This window comes from Crocodylus siamensis, chromosome 4 (assembly GCF_052110815.1).
Source record: "Crocodylus siamensis isolate JL-2025a chromosome 4, ASM5211081v1, whole genome shotgun sequence".
Classification (NCBI taxonomy): domain Eukaryota; kingdom Metazoa; phylum Chordata; order Crocodylia; family Crocodylidae; genus Crocodylus; species Crocodylus siamensis.
Genome location: NC_143398.1, coordinates 11,996,238 through 12,024,154, shown reverse-complemented (window position 1 = coordinate 12,024,154; position 27,917 = coordinate 11,996,238). Strand labels below are relative to the sequence as shown.

The following is a 27,917-nucleotide window of genomic DNA, read 5'->3' as shown; positions in this document are numbered from 1 at the left end:
ACCAGGCATCAGACCGAGAAGAGTTAATTCATGTTTTCAAAAGGATCTGACAGCTGACCACAGCTAATCAGAGGGATAAAGGGAAAAGGAAGAAATTCCACTTTCCATCAACTCTGTCATTGGATTTTATCCTAGTTAATTTAATTAGATTTGTGCAAGATAAAATTTCCACTTTAAAACAAAAATCACAACATTTACATACACGGTTGCATGATATACAACATACAGCTAACATTTATATACAGGTTATTTATTAGCAGCTATACTCTAAATTCACATAGTACATGGCTTTACTTGCTACAGTTTCAGGCACAGTGGAAAGTTCTTCCAAGTGGGACAGCTGGGAGGTGGGTGAACCACAATAAATACTTGGTGCTGGATCTTCAGTTTGGCGTGTCTAAATGCAAATCTACCAACTGAAGATTCAACAGGAAATAAAAAATGGGGCATATAATTCAGCTAATACTCAAAAACTATACAACTTTTGTATTACACACCAACTTCATCCTTCAATGGTGTGTAAAGGTACTGAAATCAAGTCCATCCCAAGTTACTTTTTCTCTAAACCATCTCAGTTGTAAATTAAAAAATCCCAAACCACCACATGGATCAATGTTTGCTACTGTTGAGATAATGGATCACATGTGACTATAGGTCCACAGGAGTCTGCATTTGTATTTAATGTTCCTTTAATAAAATTGAGAAGTTCAATGTACAGAAAGCTGTGAACACTCATGTTTGTTTCACTTAGAGGAAAATAAGTGTTCGAACGGTGAAGGCGAGTTATGACACATTAGCAATACGGTACTTTTGCTTCGCCGAATTCAGAAGAGCCCTTAAGCGTGCAGTTCAAAAGCCACAAGCACGTGCATAAGTGTTCTCCTGAAGTGGGACCCGGGCTCAGCTCTAGCAAAGATTGTAAATACGTGTTTAACGTTCAACATGCAGGTAGTCGCACTGACTTCAGTGGGATGACTCACATATTTAAACGGGGCACACATACTTGGGGACTTTGCTAGCCTGAGGAATGGTCACATTTTTTATTTTAAATTACTGAACGCTTGCATACAGCATATCTGTTACATCCAAGGATGCGATCATTTATCCTTTTTGAGTGAAAATATGACGTCTGAAAGGAATCTCTCCGTTAAATAAGAAAAGCAGCCTGAGTCTATAGGCAATGCAATCATTTAAAAACAACCAACCAAACAAATAAAAGCAGGCAGATTAAATATTTTTTAAAATTACTTTAACTTATGAGGCAGGCTGACAATTATGAAAAAAAGATTTTCCTTCACAATAGCTTCATTTATGAAAGTCTACACGGTGCATTTTAAGCAACACTTTCTATCACAGGAAATACATAAACATGTTTATCACAGTTGTGTCAGAGCTCCTATAATAGAAGGCGTGCCAGTTTCTATTGTAACTACTCCCTCCTATTTTCCAAGATTTATAATTTAGTCATTCAAAAAAAAGAAAAGAAAAAAAAAAAACAACCACGGAAGGAGGAGAAATTGCTTAAGCTTTCAAAGGATGCAAGAGAGTGAACTTACGGAAAAAGTGAGATATTTTAGGCCTCCAGTTATGTAAATTTAAGACCAAGAGTTTAATGGACTGAGATTTTGGCATTTGATTCTAAACTGGCTTCTGTCCTTAGCATTTGGGGATGCACACAGAGAGGAAGAGCAGCTTGTCTCTTGTGTGTACGGACTATAAACACCTTCCAAAACTATGCTTAAATATTTGCAGACTCCCTGTAAAGTCTGTCGACTGAGCCCAGAAAGAAGACGCCAATGCAGATTGTTTTGGAAGTCTTGCTGGGCTGGTCATTCTGTTTGAAATGCGAGGATTTGGGTTATCTTTTATGATGAACTAGCTGGCTAGGTGCTTCAAAGAAGGGTTTCCCTATAACTTTGGGAATGACTGGATCTTCAGTGACATAACTTGTTAGTGGCAGAGAAGGGCACCGATTCAGAGGGGGCACCAGAATGAGAGCTCCCAGGGAGCCTGCGCCACTGCGGCAGCCCTTGTTTGAGGAACGTGCACTGCAGTGCCACCAAAATTGCTGCAGCTCCTGCGCGGGGAGGCAAGCACTTGCTTCTCTCCTTGGTCCTTCCCACCCACACTGGTCATGGAGCCCAAATTTCAAGCTGCACCTCTGCTGGATTTTCCCTCAAGTCGGAAACACAAAACACACCACAAAGCAAAACAGTAATCAGCTAATCAGATGAATGGGACTGAGCCAGGGCTGCTTAGTGGAGTCCAGCTATTGTTTCAGGGCAAGTTTTCTCCACTGAATTCTTGTTTAAAAAAGGCAAGCCTCCTGCGTTTGATATGAAGTTAGCTTGTACCTATGGCTTCTCTGCTAGCATTTCACAGCTCAAATGAAAGCAGTTGACTGATTGTCACTAGACGCTTTGGCTGTCAGTGCAATACTGACACACATGGTCTTCCAGGGGCTCAGAAGACCAGATGAGTAGATCGGTAGCCACCCAAGAAGCAATTACTGAGGAAGAGGGGCAACATTCAAATTTAGTGGCAGAACAATGCAGTCACCTACTCTCATCTTGGGCCTCTGTGCCTACATGAAGGCCAAAGGGGAAAACCACTCTCTCTTCACCCGTTTCAAGTGACTTAGGACAGGAAGTAGTTCCTGTCCTTCCTGGAGCTGGGTAATAAAGCTAAGCGAGGGGTGGGGAAGGTGAGGGGCAGTGATAAAAGCTTGTAATATAAGTCAAAGACTTCAGCTTTAAAGGTACGTGACCTCTCAGTGTCTAGACAGAGATCTGTAGGGTTTTTTGGCTTCAGAAAGGTAGAGCATGAGGAAGTTCCTCCACTGGATTTGCGAGTTATGTACAAATAAAAAAACCAAAATACTGCACAGTACACTTCATTAATGCAATGCCCTCTGGTGTAGTCCAGTACTGTTTTAAACAGTGCCTTCAAACCACACTGAAGAACAGATGAGTAACTGAATAGGATGCAGCATTCAAACCCCGCTGCTGACTGAGCAGTGCCACTTCGGATACGGCCGACAGACCTGTGGTTGCACAGCATTCAGTACCTCCTTGGCTTGCAGGAGCACAAAACTGCTCTTCACTCCCCTCTGTCTAGAAAATGCAATTTTGCTGGATTATTCGAGCACAAGCCAAGCCAGTCACCTTCTTTGCCTCCCAGCTGTCAGGACAGCTCCTTCCATAAATTACAGAGTCTCTTTTAGCAGTCCTAGTTTTCGAAGAGCCTCTTTCCTGGCTTCTTCCGTTGAGCCACGGCCAGAAAACTGTACTGTTATTCCTTGGGGCCGAAATCCTGAGGGTCTAGGGAGTGAGCCTGACCTCCTCCTGATGTCTAGGGTCAAGTCAGCCTGCCTGTCTTCGTTAAAACTCCTTGCAATGTTTTGCTGAGTGCCCTTGGTACTGACAATGGTGGCGGGTGGTTTGATCGTCACTGTTTTGCCTGCAGGAAGGAAAGGGCTCGGTTCACTTGTTAAGATCTCATGGATATTTTGATATCCATTCAGAACAGTCCCTGCCTGTTTGGATTGCATGTCACTAAGTTTCTGAGTGCTTGGAGCACGATCTGCCTGGATATGACTTGGCCTTTCCTTTGCCAGGCCTAGTTTCATCAGAGCCTCGTATCGTGTTTGTTCAGAAGTCAGATCTTTCAAGGAGGAGCTTCTGTTGCGACCCAAGAGATCGTTCTTTTGCATCCTCTCCTCTATTTCAGCAGCCCAAAAGGCTCCTCCATTGATGTTGGCCAGTACCTGTGCTCTGCGCTCCTGCACGTTGACTGCTGCCTTAGAGATGGTTTGGCTAAATTCTTTGCTGCTTATGTTGGTTATGTTGATGTTGCTTGGAAACCTGTGGGGTTTAGGTGCAGGTTGCAGAGGGTGCTTGATGGCTGGGAAATAATCTCCATTTTGCATTGGAACTTTCTTCTTCTCCACGGGCGTCACCTCCTTGGGAGAACCAGGGGCACGTGTCCTGTTCTCCATCTGCTTCTCAGATATTTTCTGAGCCAGGATGAGTGGAGTGGGGACTGAGCGAAGCAGCTTAGGATGCTGCACAACAGGAGGAGGAGGAAACCTCTCTGGGTTCAATGGAGGTGCCAAAGGAAGAACTGGTGCATCATCAGGAGGTGGTGTCCTCTCAGGCTGCTTGTTGTCCTCTGGCTTAGGGCTATCGGTTCTCCCAGCAGCCCCCGACACTGAAAAACAAACAAACCCAACACACATCTCATTGAGCTCTTACACAGCTGAATGCAATACCTTCCTTTACTAGGACTGGCCTCATACATATCCCATTACCCCAGCTTTTCAAATGAATACGCTGGAACCTCAGCTTTTTGCCTGAAGAGCCTAATTAAGCTACCAGTGTCTTTCTATTCCCCCACCCACCCATCCAGGATAGTATTTCTATAGTGCCAATTATTATTTGGGTTTATGATGACAAACTTTCCTTCTGTCAATCCAGCGAGTTCACATCCACTAGATACCTAGTATGCAGGAAGCTTTCTCCTCTTCCTGTTACCAACCACTCATGGTTATTAGGGGCAGAGAAAAGGACTGCATCAAGTTTAAAACATAGCAGCATGCTTCCTAATGGGCAAAAGTCTGGGGAAACTGGTTGTGGATAGGGATCTAGGGGACCAAAAACATGCGGTCTGCTTGGTGTAGCCACATACTACTAGACCCCCAGCAGAGGTATCACTACCAGTCACAAATGACTGTCCACAAAAGTGGGGGGGAGTGGATATAGAAATAACTAGTGCATGCACACTTGTTACAGCTATTACTCTCTACCTCCACAGCTATTACTCAGTGGGAGAGCTTTATGATGCTCCTTTTTGTAGTCAGGTGGGGAAGCCGGTAGGAAACTTAGCTGCATACTTCAGCATCACATGAACTACTGAATGCAGCACAATGTAGTAACAGTGAACAGCTGAGCTTTTAGGGTGAATACCCCCCCCACACACACCACGGCAAGGTACATAAAGCTTCTAGTTTTATGCCATAAGAGTGTTTATAAGTGTCAGAACGAGAGCCATGTCTGTGCAGGAGTTCACACCACAGCACCCTGAGCAGTAAGATCTACTTCAGTGGACATGCCCTAACAGCCACCCTTCTTTACCTGACGGGGCATCTTTGTTAGAAGAATCTTCATGATCACTGCTCTCAGGGGTCGATTGCACTAAGTCAATGATATCTTCTGTCTCCGAATGGCTGGATGCATTTTCTTCTGTTGACCTTGGGGAGTGACAGTGGATGCCACTGTCATGCAGGACCTGGTCCTCAAAGTCATCTTCCAAGGAATCAATGGTTTCCTCAAAAAACATGAGAACATCCTTTTCCTCATGAGTTAAATATTTCAGGCTCTCGTCATCCTACAGTAAAGGAGAGAAGAGTGCCTTGGAGTGAAAAGCTGTTCAAGATTCAACAAAAACTACAAAATATCCAAAGCAAATACAATATCTGTTTCCAAGAAAAGAACAATCCTAAGAGGCACCATCAGAAACGTCCATCCCTTATGAAGTGTGAAAGAAGGCAAGGAGAGTGTCATTAAATAACTACAGCATACTGAAAAGAAAGTCAGGAGTATAAAGCAGAATGGGTTAAAACATGCGTTAAACAGTAGTAGCCTGGACTAGGGAATTTGCTTGTTGATAGCCAGGCTGAAATCCCAGACGCCGGAAGGCTGAATTTTAGCAGCGCACACTACCAAAAATCTCACTTGCTCATGCTGGCAAGCTGGGTAATGTTTGTGCTCACTGAGAATTGGTTAAGAGACCATAATTCAGATATTGAAAGTGAGCATAGGCCTAATGTTTTCACAAGTGATTAGTGATTTTTGAGTGCCAAGGCAGAGGCAGCCTGGAGGTGCCTGATTTTCAGAAGTGCCAAGCACTTGCCAGCATATGGTCTCTCAAGCTGGCTAGCCAAATATAAAGTTGTTCTGATCATCACATCATGTTGAGCTACCAGATTGATAAACAGGAGTTGATACAAAAAGTCATCTAAAAATATCTACAGGTTGTTCACAGACAGGGTGAGTTGTTATTTTTTTTAAATGAGAAGGGCTTCCTGAATAAATAGAAGGAAACGCTTCTTGAACGGTAAACTCCTGCGTCAGCTGTTTTATCTAGGACAGAACAATCCTGCACTAGTAGGGAAATGGTAAATGACTTTAAGGATCATCCCGTCTGAGACTATGATTCACATTGTTCTCTGTTAACTTGATCCAGATAATGCTTCTAAGAGCAGCTGAACTGCAATGAGCAAGCTCTTTTCACACACCCACCTCCTGGGAGGCAAACTTTTTTCAACATTTAAGAGAATGACTACTAATGAGTTACAGTGAGATAATCGTAATAGAAAGACATTGCCTAATGGCAATGACTGTAAGATCTTGCATTCATGTACTCCTGTTCCAGTATCGATGAGAAGCAACTAAATGTTTGCTCTTCCAGATCTCCTCTCTCTTTCTTTCTCAATGTATATACCTGGGACTGACTAACAGTTGCTGGCAGTGAACACGACACCAAGCTGGGAGTGAGAAGACTGAGGTTCCAGTCTCATCTGTTTTCTGCTTGTGGCATGACTCTGGGAAAAGCCAAGGCTGCCATCTCTCTAGGCATCCTGGTTTCATTGCAAATATTAAAGGCAGATACAGTTTACAATAAGGCAGACCAAAGAGCTTTCAACTAAATAAATCCTGGAGGGGCAAGTCAACCTGCTATGGCATAAAGATGTTAATGGATAGTTAAGTCATTAGCTAAAAATCAGGTGTGGATAGTGTCCTCTGCCTCTAAGCCCTGACACCAGAAAGGGGACAAAAGCAATGTTATTCCTTTTGCAGAGTACTGAAACCCACCGATTAAAGCAGGGGTAAGCAACTATTTTAGGTGGAGGGCTGCCTACTGAGTTTTGGCAAGCCATCGCGGGCCACGTGACAGGCAGCCAGGAGCAGATAAATATTTTCTAAATTTTTTAGGGACCCCGCAGGCCAGATAGAATGGCCTGGCGGGCTGCATCTTGCCCACCCCTGGATTAAAGCATTATGCAAATCCTACACTGTTTAAAACCACCTGTGGCTAAAAATAATTGCTTTAGGACTGGCTCTAAAGGTAGCCCTTATTCACCTATATGACCTTACCCTCTTTCTTCAAAACAGATTACCTTTCCAGAGGCTAGTCTATAAGTGGTTCCATCCCCCCATTTTATTTACCATCAGCACACTTTTCTAATCAGTGCACGACTGAAATCTCTCAGGATAATCTGAAGTTGGTTTTGATGTGTGGTGTGGATACTTTCTCAGACATTCAAATTTATCGCTGGCTTGATAAATGGCATCTGATGGGAGGGAGTAAAGCAGTGAGGTCCTGGCACCCATGATACAAGACATCAATCTCGTCACCTGAAGTATGTTCCTGCCAGAATGGGTGAATTATACAAGTAAAGTAAAGGGTTACATAAATATTTCCAGGCTAGTGCCAATTTCAGTTGCTTATTTAAAAGCACTGGGTGACATTTTCCAGTGCTAGCTTCTGTCTTATGGCAAGGTAGAGGAGCAGGATAGGGAAAGAGGTGTCCCCCCCCCCTTTCCGCACACTTAAGAGGAGCCTGCAAATTGAAGCCAGAAGCTGTTGGTTCAAGCAAGCATAGCGCAGGATGCAGCCTGCTTCCATAGCGTGCTACTCAAGGGACAAGCACAGCCGGCTTCTGGGAACCGTTCATCATGCTCCAAAGATACCACCCTGGTTCAAATTGCTTTTTAGAAGCAAGTCCAAAGTGAACTATCAGAGCTATGGGCTTAGCTCTGCGTGGTTAAAACAAATATATGCTTAGATTTGGAAAAGTGTAGTTTTCACTGAAAACTAGTTTCACCACCGCTTGTTCCCTTCCTCAAATAGCTTCTCTTTGCAGGGGTCAGCTGAAGTATTCAATTTCCCATGAAAACGTAGATCAGTCATGCAGGATAGTGGCTGGGATGCAGGAAGAGTTCAATTTCCAACTCTGGCAGACACCAGTCTCCATTTTCCCTTTTAAATAGGAATACGAGTTACGTCCCTGCATTCCAAGCTAGCTCAACAGAAATTTTTCAATACTAAAGTTGCTCGGATAGAGTGGAGATGAAGGGCTTTGAGGTAATACGTCCTGTAAGCAGCGATTGCTATTTACGAATAACTGTGCTCTAAAATCATTGGCGTCTTTGAAAAGGCTTTTCTGTATTCCTTAAATTAGGAGTAAAGCTTCAGAAAAAGTGGGAGAAATTTTGTTGCAATAGGTTTGGTCATGCCAAGTATAACGAAGGTTACAAAACCTGTTTCCATTATAGCCCTGTTTTCCACATATTTCAGATGCTGAAATGATTCACCTTCTTCTTGGGCTGGTTTTCTGGCTTCGTTTCTCTCTGGAATTTGTTTTGGAAAGATTGAGCCAGAATCTCTTCAGCTACTTTGAACTGGAAAGTAGAAAAGAGGGGGGGGAAAAAAAAAGGGGGGGTAGGGGTGGGGAGGATAATATAAACTCCTCCTACTTTAAAAAGGACAATTAAGCATTTTAAAATTAATAAGGACAGCTCTAGTTTAAAACTTGAAATGACAACTTATTAATGAAAGAGTAAAACTATTTGGGGGAAGGAAGAAATTATAGTTATAAATAGAATTGAAAGAGCCAAGTGTGTTTGGCTGGCATCTCATATCTTGAGCTGAATGCAGCCAAACATTTTTTCCCTTCCTAGCATGGGCAGGGGAGACTTTGCTACAGGAATGCTTTGTGGAAAGGACTTTGAGCTTTAATGAGCAGATTCTTTTCCTCCCTATCCAGAATTGTTTTAATGTGAAGGATGAGAGAAAATTCTAGCTGTGGAGGCTATTGCCCATTTCAATTTGGTAATTTTTTACTGAATCCTAAGTTTTTGCCTAGCACCATACAGATTGGCTCTGAAGATGCTTTAAAAGCAGCTGGGAGGAGAATCTGTGTTCAAGGAACCTGCCATCTTTTGGGGGAGGGAGGGAACCTCTTCACTTAAAGGTATTGGCCAGTCACGCCTGCCATCGCACCCTTAGATTTCAAGGGCTCTCTGGGTTGACTTGTTTGCACACGACCAAGTCAAGGATCTTTATAGGACAAATAAGGCTGAGTGTCTTGTACAACTCCACATGGTCTTGGATGCAAGTGCAAAGATGTAATCTTCTGGGACATTAAGATGTGGGGCTTACTTTCATTTTTTGGCATTAACTGTTGGTAAAATTATAGGGGTGTCTTTTCTAGGAAGCCATTTCACCATGCAAGAATGACATGTGTGTGCGTGGAGATTCTTGATAGCTACATACAGATATAAGATTAGAAACAAATGTTGGGGAGAATGGAAGCACTGGGGAATGAACTCGGCACCTGAAATGAAACTTAGCTGGAATGTAGGCATCTCCACCCAAATGAATGGCCCATGGGTCCAAGCGGCCATAAACCCTGCAATTTTACTGTGGAAAGTTCCATAGATTTCATAGACATTAGGGCTGGAAGGCACCTCAGGAGATCATCGAGTCCTATCATCATCATAGACTCCCTTGGAGTCTATAGTTTTGTTACTGTACATGTCCTGCGTGTCTGCTGCCAAACTGCAGTTGGGATTCACACACGTGGCATCCCAGTCCCATGCATGGCCCAATCCTTTGGGTATATTCAACTATGCTTCAATGCATTCTGCCATTGCTCAACTCAGCCAAGCACAGCAACTGTGGCCACTTGACTTCAGAAAGATGGCTCCTCTTGAGTCACTTTACACTTTGCACACCCTTTACAAGTGGGCTGTGATTTGAGTACTGGCCCAGGAAATGGGAGCCCTGTGGCCCAGATCATCCTCAGCCCAAAGAGGTTCAAAGCCAAGCACTCACAGGAGGATGCCCTAACCACTACTCAATACTGCCCCTCTCCCCCCCACAACCCTGTTCCCAATGCATATTATGTATTTTATCTAGTGACTGGTTCCTGGATCAGGGATCAGATCCGATTCCAGGACTTTAAACCCAGCCACATGCATTCACCCCTTAAACCCAGCCACATGCATTCACCCCGGGCTACTGACTCTTGCTCTTTCATTTTCTTTCCTTCTGTTTGAAATCTGGGAACAGCTTCAGTGAATGGAGACTGCTCCTAGCCCAGACTAACCATGATCCACTGGTTAGAGCCTTCTCTTGGCACGTGAACATATGGCTAAGGTGCTCTGACAACCCAATTCCCACTTCCTGAGCAAATGCTCTACCCAAGAAGTAAAAGATGGGCTGTTCCCAGTCCCAGCCTGGCCACATCAAGAAGGCAAACAAGCCACCTACCACTGCCTAGAAGAAAGAAGATGATGGAAAATGTAGGACCAGTGCCAAGAGTGATCAGTGGGCAAGCAACAAATGAATACAAATGTCAAATATTTCATTCAAAACAATTCACCAAAAAAAAAAAAAAAAAAAAAAAAAAAAGGTGATGAGCATACGCTTAGAACAATTCTAATTAGCTATTGTGCTCAACACTGTTAGGGTCTGAGCGAGTTTACCCTTTAGCACTTACAGAGCTAGTTTAAGCAATCTCTGAACCATCAGTGATCATATCTGAAACACCACGAGGAATCAGAAAGGGCTTAGAGAATGGAGAAGGGCAAACACAATATCTGCATGGGAAGATAAGGAAAAGAAGGATTTGGAGCTCTAGGTCAGCCTAACCTATCCCTAGAAAGATGGTGAAACACTAGTAAGCAATCAGTATGTATGCACTGAGGTGATAAGACGCAGCCAACATGAATTTGCCCTGAACAAATTAATGTCAAAACAATCCAGTTTTCTGAGGTAGGAATTCCACCAAGGAGATCTCTTACATTTACTGCACCTAACTTGACTTTTGCCAGGCTTTTGACATGATCCCACACAACACTAGAAGGCTAAGGACATACAGTCCATTAAAAATTAAATTACTGTAGGGTGGGCCAACAAGTGATCAGAAAACTGTTCTCAGTGAGTTTCAGCAACCTGTTGTCACCCAATCTGTGATGCGTTCAGAGTATAAGAGTGCAACTGCAGAATGCATCTTGCACGAGAGCAGCATTTCCCAAACTGTGGGTCACACACAAAACTTGGGTAGTGGGGGCATGACACCAGGATACAAAGATAACCAGCAGCGAGGAAAGCAGTGGGTAGGGTTTAGCATAAACCCCAAAGAGTCTGGAAAATCCTGCAGTACAGCTTTTGGGATCAACCCTTTGGAGCCCTTAAGAGGGGACACTGCTCTGGTTCACAGCTGGTTTGTTCTGAGCAAAGTTAACTGCTCTACTGTTTTCTACCAGGCCAATATGCACCAGTGCAAGTCATCCTCTGGCAGATGCCATCCTAAAGTTCAGTCATAGAGGAGGTGGCAGTAGGCATGGACAACTTGAAGTCTTCTACCTCGGGATCAAATGTTCAAGGAGTAACTTGCATCATACGCCACACAGGAGGCTCTTCTGCCAGTACTGACTTCTCCCTCATCTTTGTTAATATCAGCATGGGAGTTGACATAGGGTAGCAAGTATCTCTCAGAAGCACAACCATGAAAAAAAAAAAGTTAGGAGGGTGGATGGTCCAATATAAAAAAAAAGCCTCTAGCAATAACACAGATCAGGGGCCCGAACAAAAGTCCATTCCACTTACTGAGCGTTCAAGCACCTTGTTAGTGAATAAAACATAGTATATTTAGTTGTATGGGGAAAGGAGGAAGAACACACACAGGCTACCCCATCTTAGTACTGGTTCAAAACAGGAGTCCCAGGGTTTCTTCAGAGTTTGAGGCGTCTCTTAATTCATGAGAGCAGGGGCCCCCCCACACAGCAGGTGTGCTCCTCGTGCTTGTCTGAATTGGCTGGGGATGATCCTGGTGCTGAGAGTCATGAAAATAATCATGTGGGCTCAGGATGCCACCATTTCTGCAAGATGAACAGATGTACGACCCCTGGCATAAGTATTAGAGTGAAAGGGAGAAAGACCAGTCCTCTGATCTCTGCCAGATCACTCTAGCAAAGACTTGGATAGATAGGAAGGCCAGAAAGTGTTCAGCTTTCTCTTTGGCCTACCCAAGTTGTCTGGTATATCACCCGTCCCTCTCTACTGACAGTTCCTCACAAATTGTCCCATGGATTTCTGGGACCGAGAAGTCTATGTTGACTAGATGACCTCAACTGGAAACAAGAAGCCAGCAGGAGCATGGCTCAACATCAACTTGCTAATAATTTGGGTTGGAATTAAACTTGCTTGCGGGAATGTGCGCTTTGTAACTTCCTTATTCAGGTGCCAATCAGGAAGAGTTTGGATCAAAATTTCAGCCACATAATCAAGTGAGGAATTTGGTCAAAAACCTGTTTTTAAAAAAGTAGCCTACATCAGCATAACTGGAGGAAGAAGCTGGCAGAGCAGGTAAACTATGCACAACATGGTCCTTTGCATGTGACTGAAGTGCTTGTCCACGCGCACAGAACACAGAACTAAATGGCACAATTGCACAAGGTAAATGCAGGTCATTTCAGAAACTCCTACCTGAACCAGGACACAAATGCAGACTCTCAGTACAACAGTTCAGCACCAGCCCAGTTCAGCCAAGGTAAGTGCTAGCTAGCATGCTCCATGTGGTTTCAGTACATGACACTATTAGATTGGTGTGTTATTCCCCTCTAGTATCTACTCCAGTGTTCTTGGTTCAACCTAGATCTGCTGTACAATTACAGGATTAAAGGACTGAAAGAGAAGCCCTTGCCTCTTAAAGCCACAGGCCTTTTGCATTTTGTTTATTCAAGACCAGCTCAAGACAAATAGCCTGAATTAGCCAGGACCTCATTTGAATAATGCTGGAGATAAAAATGTTCTTAAAGTGCTTAGGTTGGTTTTATCCACGCTCACTTTATCAGTGGTATAAAAACAAGTCAGACAATAACAGGCAAGCCTGCACCATGCGAAAGGGAATATGCTTAAAGCATGGGATTGGGAGTTGGGATTCAGATGTAGTTTTGTTCTCACACACTTTAACTGGTACAAATGATTGTAAGTGTGAAGGGGCACTCATCCCCCTCACTGCTGAGGCTCACTCACTTGCACGAGTGCACTTTCTTGCTCTCATACACTTCCCCCCCACCCCCAATTCTTTAATGAAGTGACTTGTTACAATCATAAAAGAGCCGATGCAGGGCAGAACACATTTAAATGAAGTGTATGCTTTGCTTTGTTGTAGTAATCGTTGCTCATACCTGAATTGTAAGAAAAACGTTATTGCAAACAGAACAGTGTGGGCAGAGATAGCATTAAATAAGCTCATATTCAATGCAAGAATATGGGCTTTCCCTTAAGGACTGGATTGTATCCAAGGGTAACAGGGCAGCCTGGCCCTTTAAGTAGGGCAGCCAGCCCTGGGGTAGAAGCCCAGCTGTGAGTTAAGTCAAAAGCTCAAGGAGAGAGAGAGAGAGAAAGAACTAGCTGGAATTGGGAAGGAGCAATTTGTGGCCAGAAGGCAGACTGGAACTCAGTTAAGCCTGCTTTTAGGAAGGGTCCAGAGCTAAAGGCCCCAGTACCTGGAAGAAGGCTAATGGTTTTGCTTTACGCATTTGTTTGTGGAACAGATTACTGTGTTTGTACTATGAGGACTGACTAGGGGGCTCCCAAAGCAAGCCAGCCTGTTTGGCAGCAGGCGCACCAACCTGCTTACACCAAGTCTAGCATTACCCTGTGGATAGCTGTGTTAGGAGAAGGCGACTTGGAAATCTAGTACAAAGCAATGCCAGGTTAATAGCATACACTGGTTCTTGCACTTTGGCTCACGGGCCTTGGGTCTGCTGAGAACGTACATATTCTTCCTAAAGCCTCTTTCATCTTGGTACAGCTCTATAGTTGCAATGCTAGGGTGAACTACGTGCTGTTGTTTTTAGCTACCCCATTAACTAGACTGGGTCTGGTTAGCCTGCACATGCTAGTTAGTCCAAGCACTTGCAGGTGTTGTTCCCTTGTGCTTGAATTTCATGGAGATCACTCATCCAAAGGTTACGCTTGCTGACAGGCTGTGGATTTTCTGTATTTAGAGATATGGGATGCCCTTTCATTGCAACTAGCTGGAAAGAAACTTCCAGCAACTTGGTCAGTTCATAAAACACCAATAATTTATTGAATCCTTTACGGTTTTGCAAAGCAAAAGTGACCCCCAACTCTGAGTATGCATCTGGGCAAACAGAAAATCAAAGCAATATTTTAAGACAGGTAACTCCCTGGAAATGGTTAAAATCTTTAGTTTCTCTCCCTTGCAGTGTCTAAAGGTTGCAATAATGGCCTTTGGAAAGAGACATTAAAGAACTGTTTTGACAGTAAGCATATGAATATGGACCCCAAGGGAACTTAAGTATGCTGTCAGCCCTGGCTGTTAGAGCCCTTTACAAACACTCTCATGAGAGATAATCATTATCTTTGTGCTACAATGCGAGGAAGCAAAAATTATCATCTCTTGTCCAAGGCTGCAGAAGCAATCTGCAGTGTAGAGGAAGAAATGTTGCAAGGGCTATTCCATAACAAAAATGCCATGCTACTGACCTGACTTGCTGTTGTGCAAGACTGCAATTGGAGTCAAGATCTATTGAACATGTTCCAGTGATCAATTTAAGCACTGATCAATATTTTCCCCTTCCACCCTTTTGTGAAGGAAGAGTTCCCTGGTTCTGCCCAGCAGATTGCAACAAAAGCTCTTTTTAGTGCACTTAAAACTGAGAATCTAATTGTATATGGAGGAAAAGCATATTAGAAAGAATGCTGACCTTCACTCCTGGAGAAGTTTTTAAAGCTCACTTTACTGCATTGAATAGATGCAGGATGATGGTAGGATTCTTATTTGGACATATTGTGAAAAAGGAAGAACGCAGTGGCACTAAAGACTTGAATAGTTTTTAAACCCACGCCCAGTTGGGTAGGACTTTCCTTCACTGCCCCTCTTGTTCGATGTACCACAGGCCTTCTTACACACAAAAGGTTTTGTTGCGGAGTTCAAGAAGAGAACGTAGCAGCAACTTATTGCTAACTGCATTGAAACAGGGATAGTAGATCCCCCTCCGCATCCAATGAAGGCTAAGAGAACAAGATATTTTCTCCTAGTTCAAAAGGCTCATTTATAATTATTGCTCTTCAGTTGATGGGCTCCATACTTTTTCTGCTTTGCCACCCATGAATTCCAACTGATGTCACTTCAAGGGACCTACCTGCTTTCCGAGGATTAATTTCTACTCCACATAGATAAAAAACGACATGCCAGCTGCACAGCAAGACCTACAGAAAATGCACTGAACACTTCACGCTCTGTATCTCTGACCAATGTCATGACTGAGAATCATGCACAAATAGCCAGCCAGCTCTTATTTCCACTAATTTGGGTACAGAAAACCATTACCATTTACAGGCTTGTTACATCAAGGAATTCTAATCTCATGATGAAGTATCATGACGAGTATCATATACTACTGCTAGATTACAGTCATTCAATTGGTAGCCTAAAATTACACCCTAACACTGAAGACAAAACATGTGACCACCCGAGTGCATGCTGGATCTCTTTGTGTACAGCCTACTTTTTCCTACTCGCTTTAGATGTTCCACTGGAGACCTGCTACCATAGGTCTGTGGTACTGTTGTGAATCAGGCCCAAACTTAAGAGACCAGTTATGCTCTGCTAGATTTATGCTTGGAGGTACATTTCTTCCCAAAGACACTAAGTTTCCAAATATAACTTTTCTAACATAGGTATGAGGCAGGGCAGGGTGGCACCTTAGAGATCAACTGGTTCAAGGAGGACTGAGTCTTTACAGAGAACAACCTATTCCACTAGAGCCTATAAATACGATTGGCAAACCTCTCCGCTCAAGTCGGTATGGCTCCTGTTTTGAGTCAAAATCTTTAATGTATTTATACTCTTAATGCACCTGGAAGATAGGGAAAATGAGATTGCCTTCAGTTACCAATGGGGAACTGAGGCCCTATAATTTAACTCATTGAAATCACAGGGAGCTGGATGCCTTAAACTTTGCAGATCTGGGTCCAAGTGATTTGCCAAAAGTTCCACAAGGCTGGAGAAGAGTGGGAAAACTAATCCAAATTTTCAGCGTCCCAACCACTGAATCCTCACCACTCTGAGAACTACTCACTAGGCTACCATAAATGATCTTCACCTGTATCGGGTGTCACATCTCCAGAGATGCCATACTCCATTTCTCTGTGGGTCTTCTCTAATTTTCTCTTGAGGGTGGTTGAGAAGGCATAGAACTACATTACAGCATTACTCAGCATGTGCAGAGTAGATCAGTACTACCTGAGCGATTGGGGTTTGTTGGGTTTTTTTTTTGGTTTAAGAATTAACGCAGGCAGAAAGAGATGCTGCATCATGTTAATACAACTAGCAAAATTCTGAAATTGCCATTTAAAACATGCGGGGACAAATTTCCTCATGATTGCTTTTGCAGAAGTTTAGTCAGTTCTAGTGACTAGGAAGTCTGATAAAAAGCACTGACAAATTGCCTTCCCACATCGAGAGGTGAAAGACAGCCATCACAGAATGTTTGTATTTTCATCAATTAACTATAAGAGGGGGAGAGAAGACAACTGTTTTGTTTTCATAGCACTAAAAGTGCTTTATTAACAGGGAAGAAATGCAATCAAGGGATCAGGTCTTTCATTCAGGAGGGACCCACAAACTGAATGAGTGACATTCCCTGGACAAAAAAGGGCTCCAGTCTTAAGGGCTGCAGCAACTTACAAGCATGGAAGAGCCCCAGACTCTTTAAAAGGTTCCTTCTACAATGGAGCAAAAATAATAGTTAAGGTAACAGTCTGAATCATTCCTCTAATCGGAGAATACAAAACGCAGATCTCTCACATGCTCAGCAATTACTCACACACAAGCATTTATGTAAAGACAGCTGTGTTTATGATGATGTAGTTATTACTCATTTAATTATGTTAAGGTGGAATGAGCAACAGGGCCCTTCAGTCAGCCAGTGACAGCAAAATACGTGAACAGGAAACAGCACTTCTAAAATCTAGCAGTATGAATAACTCTGGTACTTCAAAGATACAGTTAAATCTGCCCTTATTTTGGGCAAGGTTTAAAAAAAAAAAAAAAAAAAAAATCACTCACTTGCTCTGACTTACTTTGCTGGAACTACACTGTTATGTTTCCAAATCAAGTGTTAAGTTTTGTAGGAAAAGGAATAGGGGAGTTTACAAAAGGGATTTGGTTTGCCCATGTAAGTAATCTTTGAGAGTCCAGTTTCTTGAACGAAGTAAGGCACTTCACCAGACAGATTACCAGTACTTACCAAAGTAAAGTTCTTGCACCTAGACTGGCTTCTGCGACTCTCCATGCTCCCACTTCTTTCCAAGTTCCCCAAGGTGCAATTTGGCGAGATTTCTGATGCCATTTCAGAAAAATCCGACATTACGTTTCTAGGCATCCCACCCTAGAGACTGCTTGTTCCAGAGCTAGCCTTGTCACGCAGCGCAGAACACTGTCAGGGCTTACTTAGGGCTGTGGCCAGTCACGTCTGAAAATGTATACAAAGGTAAGTTAATTTAAACCTGTTTTTTTAAACTACTGACAGGGCTGGAGAGGATAAATAAGGAAAAGAGTTCTTAAACAAGCTTATAACCAGATAAACCAGCGCAGGAGACCAACAAGCATTTCCATCAACCAAATAAAACCCTATTTTTAAAGTAATCCTTTCAGTCTGACAAAGCAGGACTCCATGTCTGTCTCATATAGACTTCCAGATCAGACGCATTCCCATTTACAGTGGAAAATACCTGATAACTTAGTCTGAAGTCTGAATCTTAGGCAGGTTCTCTTTCAATTATGACATCATAAGATGCTGCAATCGAGACATGATGCCTCCCGTGATCCCTTTATCCCTTGGGGCAGGAGTGGGACTGCTCTGTTTCGAGCGATGCACAAGAGTAACAGAATCCGATTCCACCTCAGCTCTGCAGGGCTAACTCATCATTGCTCGACTGAACAGACCCAGTTTTGACTACGCACAAGGAACAGATCCAAGCATTAACACAGTGCCAGTTTACAGCAGGATTTCAGAGTGCAACTGCATTTTTTAAAAAGTGCTTCAGCTCTACCTTCGTTTCATTCCCCATTATGCTCTAACAGCACTTATGGACATGTGCTCTGTGGCGGACCAATGTGTATACAGAACGGACATGTACAGAAGTGGTTACTGCGGCAGAAAACATACATACATATATCCTAGGTTTCAGTTCTGTACCATCTGGCTGAACAGCATGACGCTTTGAAAGAGTCACATTACAATGCTTTACATCTTTTCCTCATTCTCAAAACATTCACAAGATGAAAAACAAGCCTCCTTTTGATGTCCCTCATTAACCTGATCAGAGGTTGATAACCTTTTGCTGCCACAGGGCACTGTTTGCCACCCAGCTCCCTTCCATGGGTCGCAAATCCCTAGCCAGTGGCGGATGCTGTGGAGGAAATACAGAATGAGGCTGGCGGATGGACTCTTGTGACATCCTCTGCTGCCCCAGGTGCAGCATGGTGAAAATGGACTGGATCCAGTCCCTTTGTGGGCCCGATCCAGCCTGATTCTCCATCCTTGGAGGTTTCTAAGACCTGGCTAGACAAAAACTTGGCTGGGATGATCTAGTTGGAGACAGTCTTGCTTTGAGCAGGGGGTAGGACTAGATGACCTCCTGAGGCCCCTTCCAGCCCTAATTTTCTATGATTCAGGCCATAAATCGCTAACCCCTGAACTATATGTTAGTTCACCACTCTACCTGCCTCCACCTCTAGTCACATTTAAAATGCTGTTGTGGTTTTTAAGTGGGGCATTTTTGTTTTTTTAAAACTTTTCCTTGGCACCTTTTTTCCTATTAAACACTTCCCAGTCATAAGCAAGAGGTGAGATTTCCACAATACCATTTGGCGATTGGTACCCACAAGTCCATCACCTTGTGTCTGTCAGATGTCCAACAAGAAATGGATGCTCTTACTCTGTGGATGCTGTTCAAACAGAACAAGACAGGCCCTGCCTTGAAGAACTTATGATCAAGATACAGTTTGCTTCAACCCAATTCCTTGAGGGCGACGTGAAGAAAGTCATCCAGTTTGCATTTCCATTTCACGCCTCCCCCTTTTTTTTTTTTTTGCCTCTTGGTAGCCAATTAGTATTCTGGAGCCAATAAGACTCAACTAACATCTCTATCTTCCTGATGATTTCCTCCCAAAAAGACAGCAAAGACAGTATTAGAGGTGAGTCTTGAGTGTTGCCTCGGCTAGGACATCTCTGCAACATTTGTATTGCAGAAAGACTCCCACGCAATGCAGCTAGGCTGCAATCCAGCAAGTGCCAAAAGTGTAGTCCAAACTAAACAGAGCAGCATATTTCTACTATAGCAAACACAACTAACATGAAAGAGCCCCTCTTGCAAACAACAAGCTTAAATGGTTAAGATGAATCTGGAGGCCTCTTTAAAACATCTCATTTTTCTATTGCAATGAGCATATCCCACTTGTTTCATTTCTCCTAAACAGATCAGATTCTTCCTTGAGATTGCAGTTTTAGGCAGTGATGCCCAAATAGGTGCCCACAGTTTGTTTCACACATGTATATTATAAAAACTTTAACTTCTGGTTATAAGACAGGCGTGTGTTAAACACTGCTGGAGCCCACACTGGTCTGGCAGATGTGTACATGTGCTCCTGTATATACAGGAAGAAGCCAAGTTAAAATAAGCAGCCTGAATGAAGAATGCATGTTGCCCTACCATCTCTGAAGTGAGATTTGGATACACTACTGCCCTGTGCACACAAAAGCAGCATTTGGTACAAGGTAATACTGGGCAAAAAGATCTTGCCCCTGCTGAAGGCAATGGGAGATCTACTGCTGACCAGAGTAGCATCAAAATTTCACCCCATGTGTCAAATTGTGCAGTTCAGATGGAGGAGGAACAGGGGGAGATGGGAGCTTTTTCAGAGTCACAAATGAGGTCAGTACTCATCTTCCACTGAAATGCAATGAAACTTGGTGCCTGCTTCCCAGCTGGATCTCTGAATGACCTACCCCCATAATGTGCGTGTGAGAACCTGGAGTCAAAGTTAATGCAATGGCATGTCCAATTTATTCCTTTTCTTGACAGTGATTTCGGTGAGGCCCAAGGTTAGGATCACCTCTACCATTCACAACCCTATCCTTTGTCACAAAAGGTCATGGCTTATTGTTTAACTATGAATGAACCTGCATGGGCTGCATTAGTGGCATCTATGCCAATATTTAAAAGCTTGGAGGTGTTTAAATAAGTAACCTTATCAGGATTTGAACTAGGATTACCAAAAGAGACTCCCTGACCAAAGGCTTGACCTAAAAGAGACTAGCACTTCAGTGGGGTATTCTTTGCACATAAAAATGAGAACTTAGATATAATGAGCAGTACTGAAGTGTGTGTTACTAGTACAACTAACTAGTACTTTATTTCCAGTAAACTTCTGTTGTTCATTCCAGATTTCAGGCTCAGAAGCTCTGCATAACTCCTCAATGATGAAACACAGTCACCGGAGATTTAAAAAAGGCTGCACTTCAGCTACAACAATGGGCAGCAGGTATTAATATACCAATTATGACCTTGTCCTCTAAGGCCTAGCCTTTCTACAGTTTTTGTTCACATCAGGCTCAGAGACACAGGGCACATCTACACAAGACGCTTAATGCCCATTGGACTAATTCTACTGCAAATTAACGTGACTGGCAAAAACCGTGATAATGCGCTACCACACAGATTATTCCAGTGGGCATTAAACAATGCACAAAAAGTGTTCATTGGCGCTAATTCGCACTAGTGCTGATTATGGCTCTTTAATGTAAACATGCCCACAGTGTATCAGTTAACAGGCTCAGCCTTCTGGCATAGGAAAGGCAGAAGTGTACTTCTTTAATTTAGAAGAAAAAGTTTTAATAGCAGATTTGGTCTTGTAGGTTACATTTAACAGCATTATGCCCCAACTGCACAGGTAGTTTAATCAAAGCAGTTTCCTAATGAAGCAGAACACAGTTCAGACAAAGGTCTTTACCCAAGCTAGCAACTGATTAACAAATTAGGTGCTTCTACAACTGAGTCTTCAACCGGCTCCATGACTTTAACATGGAATAGAGGGCAATGGTCATGGTAAAGTCTTACTGTGAAGTAGATTTGATCTGGGTTTGATATACTGCTCTGCCACACACTATATGGGCAGGTCTACACAGCCTCTAACTGTACTAGGGAGGGTTGCGAGGGATGATTTTATTAATTTAGATCAGGAGGTAGCCAAGATGCTTCAAAAGGAGACCCCAGGGTATGCTTCAACAGAATTGCCGAGGTAACCAGTGAGGGGTCAAAATAGCGTAAGAAGTCTCAGAGAGGTGGAACAGCAGGTTAAATAGGAAGCTGTTCTTCTTGACCTTCAGAGATGCATTAAAAATGAAAGTTACTCACAACAGGGTTTATTTCTTAGTCTACCCAACACACTAATTATGGACATATTACAGGCCTTTAAAGGCACTGCCTGTGCTAAAACACACTGTTTCCATCAACCTTCATTGCAATATTTGGGCCAGTTCTTAGCAGAGAGCAGAAGTGTTTTCGTTCTTGCAAATGGCCCCTGCCCAATTATGCATGGTGTGGTACTTTTCACTTAAAGGTTGATTTAGAAGCTACAAGAGTCTTACATTGAACTGCAGTTAAGTACACTGATAGTAGAGAGAGAGAGAGAGAGAAAGTTGAGTATTCTGTAATTAACAACGAATTTTATTTCAAAAGTTCAATTTTAACCTAAGATGTGGCTTGGAGGCACTATATCAAGTTTCTGTAAAGATTTAAGGAATGGTCTTCTATTGCAATAAGCCAAATTCTTACTTTGCCATGCGAGTTTACTATGCTACTGAGCATCTAAAAGATCCAGAATATTTGTCTCGAGTAGATAGACCTAAGTAATGTACTTGTCAGTAAACCACAAAAACAAATTGTGAGGGAAAGCTAGCTTAATAGCCAGAAGATTGATCACTCCAAAATGGAAAGTATCCAAAGGTTAAAAAAGTCACGCGCTACATGACTCAGTGAGCTAGCAGATGTAGAGAGCACCATTCCAGTTATGCGAACACAACGATATATTTAAGGAAATGATCACACTTCTTGGAAAGTTATCATTTTTTTTAAAAAGCCACAATGTTGACGCACCATTCTGTTTTCTCCACTGTACGTGAAGGTTATTTTGAAGTACCTAAAGGTTATTTGGAAAGAAATCTCTTTTCACCTAACTGAATTTATCACAAAGTCAGGATGCTATTTGAACTTTCTACAGTGTCCTAAATGCAAATTCTTTGTCTGTTCTTTAAAAATCTGATCACAATATATAGTTACAAAAAGATGCAATTGAAAAATACCAGAAAAACCTTTGATGAATTTCCACCCTACCCTTCCCCAGAAATTGTAGTCCTTAAGCATGTGCACACACTTAAGTTACATGGGAATACATAGGTAAAATTTCATGCATAAGCATGAAACACCATTAGGTTTAAGCAGGTGAAAACATGCTTGAAGGCCTGATAGCCCCCTTTAGTGAACAGAAGTCCTTCCATTAACTTTGCTGGCCTTGGAATCAGGGCCTTATTAAGCTTAAGGCTACTGGAACAAACATCCTCCTGAACAGCCTGCACAAGAGTATGGCTGAACAAGCTGGTTTGAGCAGCCAATGCAACAAACATAAGACTGGTTTGGCTATAAACTTTTATAGGCCATTCCAAAATATGTTTGCTTTAATGGTGTGGACAGGTCTACTTATTAGGTTGGGGAACACAAACCAACTGCAGTAGCTTTCATCAACTCCTCCAGTATCTAATCTATGAATTAAACCCTGCACATAAGCTGCTCTCTAGCAATAAAATGAGCAGGGAAACAGAAGCAGAGACATTCTAGATAAAGGGAGAGAGAAAACAACATGTTTAACAGCACTGAATGTGCAGGACCAATGGGCATGTCAACGCTACAGACATGTGCAAAGGTTGAACATGCATTGTTTAGACTTTAAAGAAGAGGAGCCTAAAACTGGACAGCTCACAGCCAGTTTTAAAATGCTAACAAAGATGGGACAACTACAGATATTACCTCAATTAAGCCGCTTTGCTTCCTCTGCAGGAAAGCGAGATTAAGCTAGGAATTTGTTTGGACTACACTGGGATTAGCCACTACAGTTAAACTCCTCCTCCCCAATCCCAAATGTGAAATTACCGTAACAAAATTTAAGAGACAGGTATTATACTGCTTGACATCAAGCATAGAAAGGACCAAGTTGCATTAAAAACTGTCATTAACCTTAACTAGGTGACATTTTCAAAGAACATGACTGTCCTCATTCAGACTGTGGAAAACATAGTGTTGACTGCCACACTAATTAAATGCACTGAGGAAAGGGTATATTTCCCTTAGCTGTACTTTGAAAGGTAGCTTAACCTAGATTTGGTCAACATAGAAGTGCTGCAGCCTATAGGCTATGGTAACTGTTGCACCCTAAAGACTGATGCCAGACAACAGTACTTGTGTACTGGCTTTTACAAAAAATAAAGTTATGGCATGATCTAACCCACACAAGCCAGGTAAACAGTGTCATTTTGCCGCAGCAGCATGGAAACAGGGCTCAGGGCAGAGATCTTGACTTTATATAGACTTGGGCAGCACCTAATACGATGGAACAGGTGAACACTATCACAATATTACTAACTCAAGCATTCAGATAGCATATGTCCCTCCAAATTTGTAAAACCTTAGTCTCAATATTAACTCTCTGGCTGCTGAGCTGTGAAGATGCTTCGGGGTCACATTTTCAAGATTTTCTCCACAATCATGAAGGTAAGAGTCTTTTTAAATGAAAGCAGAGATTCTTACAGACACAGGAATCTGGAAATTGGGGCTTTCAGAAATGCACTGTATATATTGTGAGACCAGTAATAAGAGTCACAAGAGCTGCCAACACTGAAATGAACCCTGCACACTTAAGGTTTTAAACAACCAAATGAATCAAGTGCTGTTTCATCACAGCATTTAAGTACCTGCTTGAGTCCCACAGACGTTGCTGCGACTTAAGCTCATGTTTAGAATTATGGCCAAATTTGAGCTTAAAATTTAGGAGAGAGTAGCCTAATGAATAAGGAAATGTTGGCTCACAATTGCTTCCAGTAGACCCTCCAGACAACAGGAAACCTCAATTCACACAACAGACACTCAAGTATCATTCTGTATATCACTGAATGTTTAAGGTTACAGGTTTCAGCGAGCTACTCTACGACTCAATATACTTAAAATAGATCTATTCCCCATTTCTTAACTGGTCTTTCTGGATTTTCAAGAGCAACTTTTATTTTTTTCTTTGTAGGAATACACTTCTGCAAGTATTTACCAAACAATAGGAGACTGTTAAGCTGTGGAGGTAACCTAATCATTGGTGCTCCAATGAGAAACTTTTACTATATTCCATGTTGGAAAGCAGGGGGCAGTAACATTTTGGACAGAGTGCCAAAAACACCCCAACCCTGACCCATTCCTTGACTTGGCGTGCCAGGGGCAGACCATGGGAGGAGCCACAAGGGGCCCAATCCTTATTGCTAGCAGCTGCACGCACACCTCTGGCAAGACAAGAGGGAAGGGGCCTGGGGCAGCACAGCCCCAGCCCCACCCCACTATCCATTCAGAGGCGTGTGTGCAGCCACCACTGCCACTGTGAAACCCAGCTAAGGGCTCCAGAGCCTGGTACAGCTGTTTGCAGCCTCTGGGCTGCCTGCCATAGCCAGCCCAGGCTCTGAGCAGCTGTAGCAGGCAAGCTACAAACAGCTGCACTGGACTCCGGAGCGCACCGGCTCAACGGCGGTGGTGGCTACACACATGCCTCCAGGGAGACAGAGGGGGTGAGGCTGGGGTTGCGCTGCCCCAGACCCCTCCCCTGCCATCTGCCCAGAGGTGCACATGAAGCTGCTGCCACCACAGAGCCCAGCTGGGGCTCCAGAGCCTGGTGCAGCTGCTTGCAACCTCCTGGGTGCAACCAGCCCAGGCTTTTGGGAGCTGCTGCCAGCCACAGGGCCCAAGCTGCCTTCAGCTGGGCTTGCAGCCTCCCAGGTGCCTGCCTGGGCTCTGTAGCTGGAAGGATCTGCCCAGGCCTCGGGCTAGCTGTGGAGTGCAGAGCCAAATGGTCTCATATGCCAGACTCTGGCACACATGCCAGCAGTTTCCAACCTTTGTTATTAAGGTGCCGCATTATTCCAGCCCATCAGTATGGTTTTGGAAATGCTGCCTTAAGACAGTCACATAGAAGAGTCCTTCAGACCTCGCATTAGAGTCCTGTTTACAATCTCGAGCCTGATTTTTAGCACGTTGCTTTTCAAGCTTGAACCCAGGTTCACAAAAGACTGCATCTGAACAACACAGAGGAAAAAGTTGTTTCAAGTCTTTGCCTTTTGGCTTGTGAATACCTGCAGCTGTAACTCGGACTCAGTAACAGTTTTATCCAGGTTGCACCACATAAAAAGCAGTTTTATCAACTCAAAGGCAAATAAAAACAATTGCGAAAGACTGGAATGCCCTAGACTGGGTTAAACCACCAGAGAAAGGTCTCTAACTTGATCTGTTAGCAGAAACAGAATCACTCCTGCCGCACCTAAAACTGAAACTCAGCCAATGACAAACAGTTTTCTTTAGATTAACTTCTTACCAGAGGATAAATGCGGAGGCTTTCACTGAGAGGCTACAGCAGAGATTTGATTGTCTGCGTCTGTTTCAGGGAAGAACAAGATACAAACATTAAAGTCTAGACCCCTTTTATGGAGGGTGTTCGCCATGTCCTAGATTAGAAGTCTCCCTAGATTTTGACATGTCTGTGCAAACTGCTGCAAAAGGACTTTAAAAGTTACTTATGTTTAATTTACCAAATGAAGAAATCCAAGGTTGTCAACAGCAACAGTTGATATGTTGGAAAGGCATAGATAGAGAAACAATTTAAAAGTACAGACTCTGCTGTAATTAGCCAGCTTCTGTCTTGTTACAGGTGTAACATCACAAGGGTTTAGGGTTTCATTATATAACTGATGTACAGAGCTGCAGTGAACCAAGTACAGCTTCACATCGTATTTGGGAAGGCATGGGAATATTCATCCATACCTTCCATGCAGCCCAGCCTTGCACTGCTGCATCACAGGCTAGCAACAGGATCTGCAAGTCACCAGGGGCTATCCGCCTGCCTTGTCATGCTGTGAGACTACTGGAGAAGATGCATGCACACAAAGTGGTCAGGGGACGATTATCCCCGAAGAGAGACAGTAGAAGTATAGATGTACACAGTAGGTCAGCATGTGAAGGGTCATCTGCAAAGGGCAAGAGGCTGACAAAAATCCTCCCTGTTGACCTGCATGGACAAAAGCTTATCCCTCATTACAAGTATAGGGCTAATCAGAACAGCTGGCTGGAGACGAGGCTACTGAAGCCATCAGTCACATTATCAACATCGGTATGTAACGAGGGACTGCTTTTACAAACGTTCTTGTTTTGACAGGCATTTGGTACCAAGCAACACCGCAGTCGCCTTTTCAGGCATCTTCCTACAGATATCTGCATATTCTGGTCATTAGAGGACATGGGCACAGTGAACGCTAGTCAATTTTTAAAGAGTTAAGTCGCCTGGGATGCTACACCCGTCTAGCAATCCCCTGCCAACATTCCTGGGTAATATTTCTCTTTCTGAGGCAGGCATACAAACAAGAGAAAGAAACTGTGCAACTGAAGAAAATTCAAAGAGCAAGAGAGACAGCGGAAGAACAAAAATCCTTGATCATCTCGTCTCATTTAGCGTGTTTATGAGTTACCCTCGTCCATAAAGAAGCTCAAATGCTATTTGGGACTGTCGCCCCTTTAATTTTAGCAACGAAAAACATAGGTTAAACAGAAAATCTGTTGTCCCTTTAATGTTAGTGGGGAAGTATATACATTAAAAGGACAACAGATTTTCTGTTTAATCTTAGTGGGGAAGTATATACATTAAACACAACATTTATCCACTTTAAAAAGTCTCTTCTACTGCTGAGCAACCATCAGCATCTCACACTAGTTTCACACACATCTGCCTGTTTAATAAAGCGCTCGTTTTCATTCACGTTCAACAAGCTTAGTCCTGTTTCGAAACTGCCATAACACCAAGGAAAGACACTAATTACCGGTAACCTACGCCAAGACTGTTGCTTCTACACCAGCGCGTTAAGATCGTGCACTAAAAATCACCGTCTCACAACAATAATACTTCATAGTAGCTAAAGCCAGAAAAAACCCCACTCGATCTTTTAAAACCTGGCCTCCCACGGCCGCACCCCACCCCTAAAACAGCAGCATTTCCTCCGGGCTCTCGTACCTCCACCCCGACTCGAGCTCCTCGGTCCATCCCCCCGACGGGGACTTTACTCCGACGCCGGCACGGCTCGGGACCAAAACCGCACAGCTATTACTACTTAGCCACCGCCCCCAAAAAAATAAAAATCTAGTCAGCGCTTCCCTTCCCCATCTGCCCGGAGCAGCGATTCTCGGTCACGGCTAAAAACCCCCGTGGGAGGTCTTGGCGACAGGAAAAAAATGTGATAAGCGACAAATCAGGAGAGACGCTCGGAGCTGAGACTTTCTGAAGGCCCGGGGGAGGGGGGGACAGTTAAGCTGGGGACCCGCTGCTCCTCCCGCTGGCTTCTCAAGGGTGACCCCCGGCCCGGCCCGGCCCCGCACTCACCACGCACCGACGCGGCTGTGTGGGGCGCGAGCAGGTGCAGCGCGCAACATCTCCCACTCCTGCCCGCCGCTGACGCAGC

General features: G+C 43.5%; 1 protein-coding gene across 4 annotated transcripts; it reads right to left on the bottom strand.

Moving 5' to 3' along the window:
• Nucleotides 1-119: 119 nt before the first annotated feature.
• On the bottom strand, nucleotides 120-27,917 carry PROSER2 (proline and serine rich 2). Of its 4 annotated transcripts, none has more exons than XM_090041772.1 (4): nucleotides 27,839-27,917; nucleotides 17,355-17,579; nucleotides 5,133-5,385; nucleotides 120-4,209 (listed from the first exon to the last, which is right to left on the bottom strand). In XM_090041772.1, the coding sequence occupies exons 2-4, from the start codon at nucleotides 17,487-17,489 to the stop codon at nucleotides 3,206-3,208; spliced, it is 1,392 nt and encodes a 463-aa protein (XP_089897898.1). In that variant the 5' UTR covers nucleotides 17,490-17,579; nucleotides 27,839-27,917; the 3' UTR covers nucleotides 120-3,205. The 4 variants fall into 4 exon arrangements, with proteins under 4 accessions (XP_089897898.1, XP_089897900.1, XP_089897899.1 ...); XM_090041774.1 differs by having other exon boundaries at nucleotides 27,846-27,892; XM_090041773.1 differs by lacking the exon at nucleotides 27,839-27,917 and adding an exon at nucleotides 27,473-27,620.

Bases quoted from the DNA above. Each gene is read 5' to 3' on its own strand.
- PROSER2 (XM_090041772.1), bottom strand. From the start codon at position 17,489: ATGCCTAGAAACGTAATGTCGGATTTTTCTGAAATGGCATCAGAAATC. The intron at 5,386-17,354 runs GTAAGTACTGGT...CCTTTACTGTAG, and splicing joins GGTGCAAGAACTTTACTTTG to GATGACGAGAGCCTGAAATA. The intron at 4,210-5,132 runs GTAAAGAAGGGT...TTTGTTTTTCAG, and splicing joins TAACAAAGATGCCCCGTCAG to TGTCGGGGGCTGCTGGGAGA.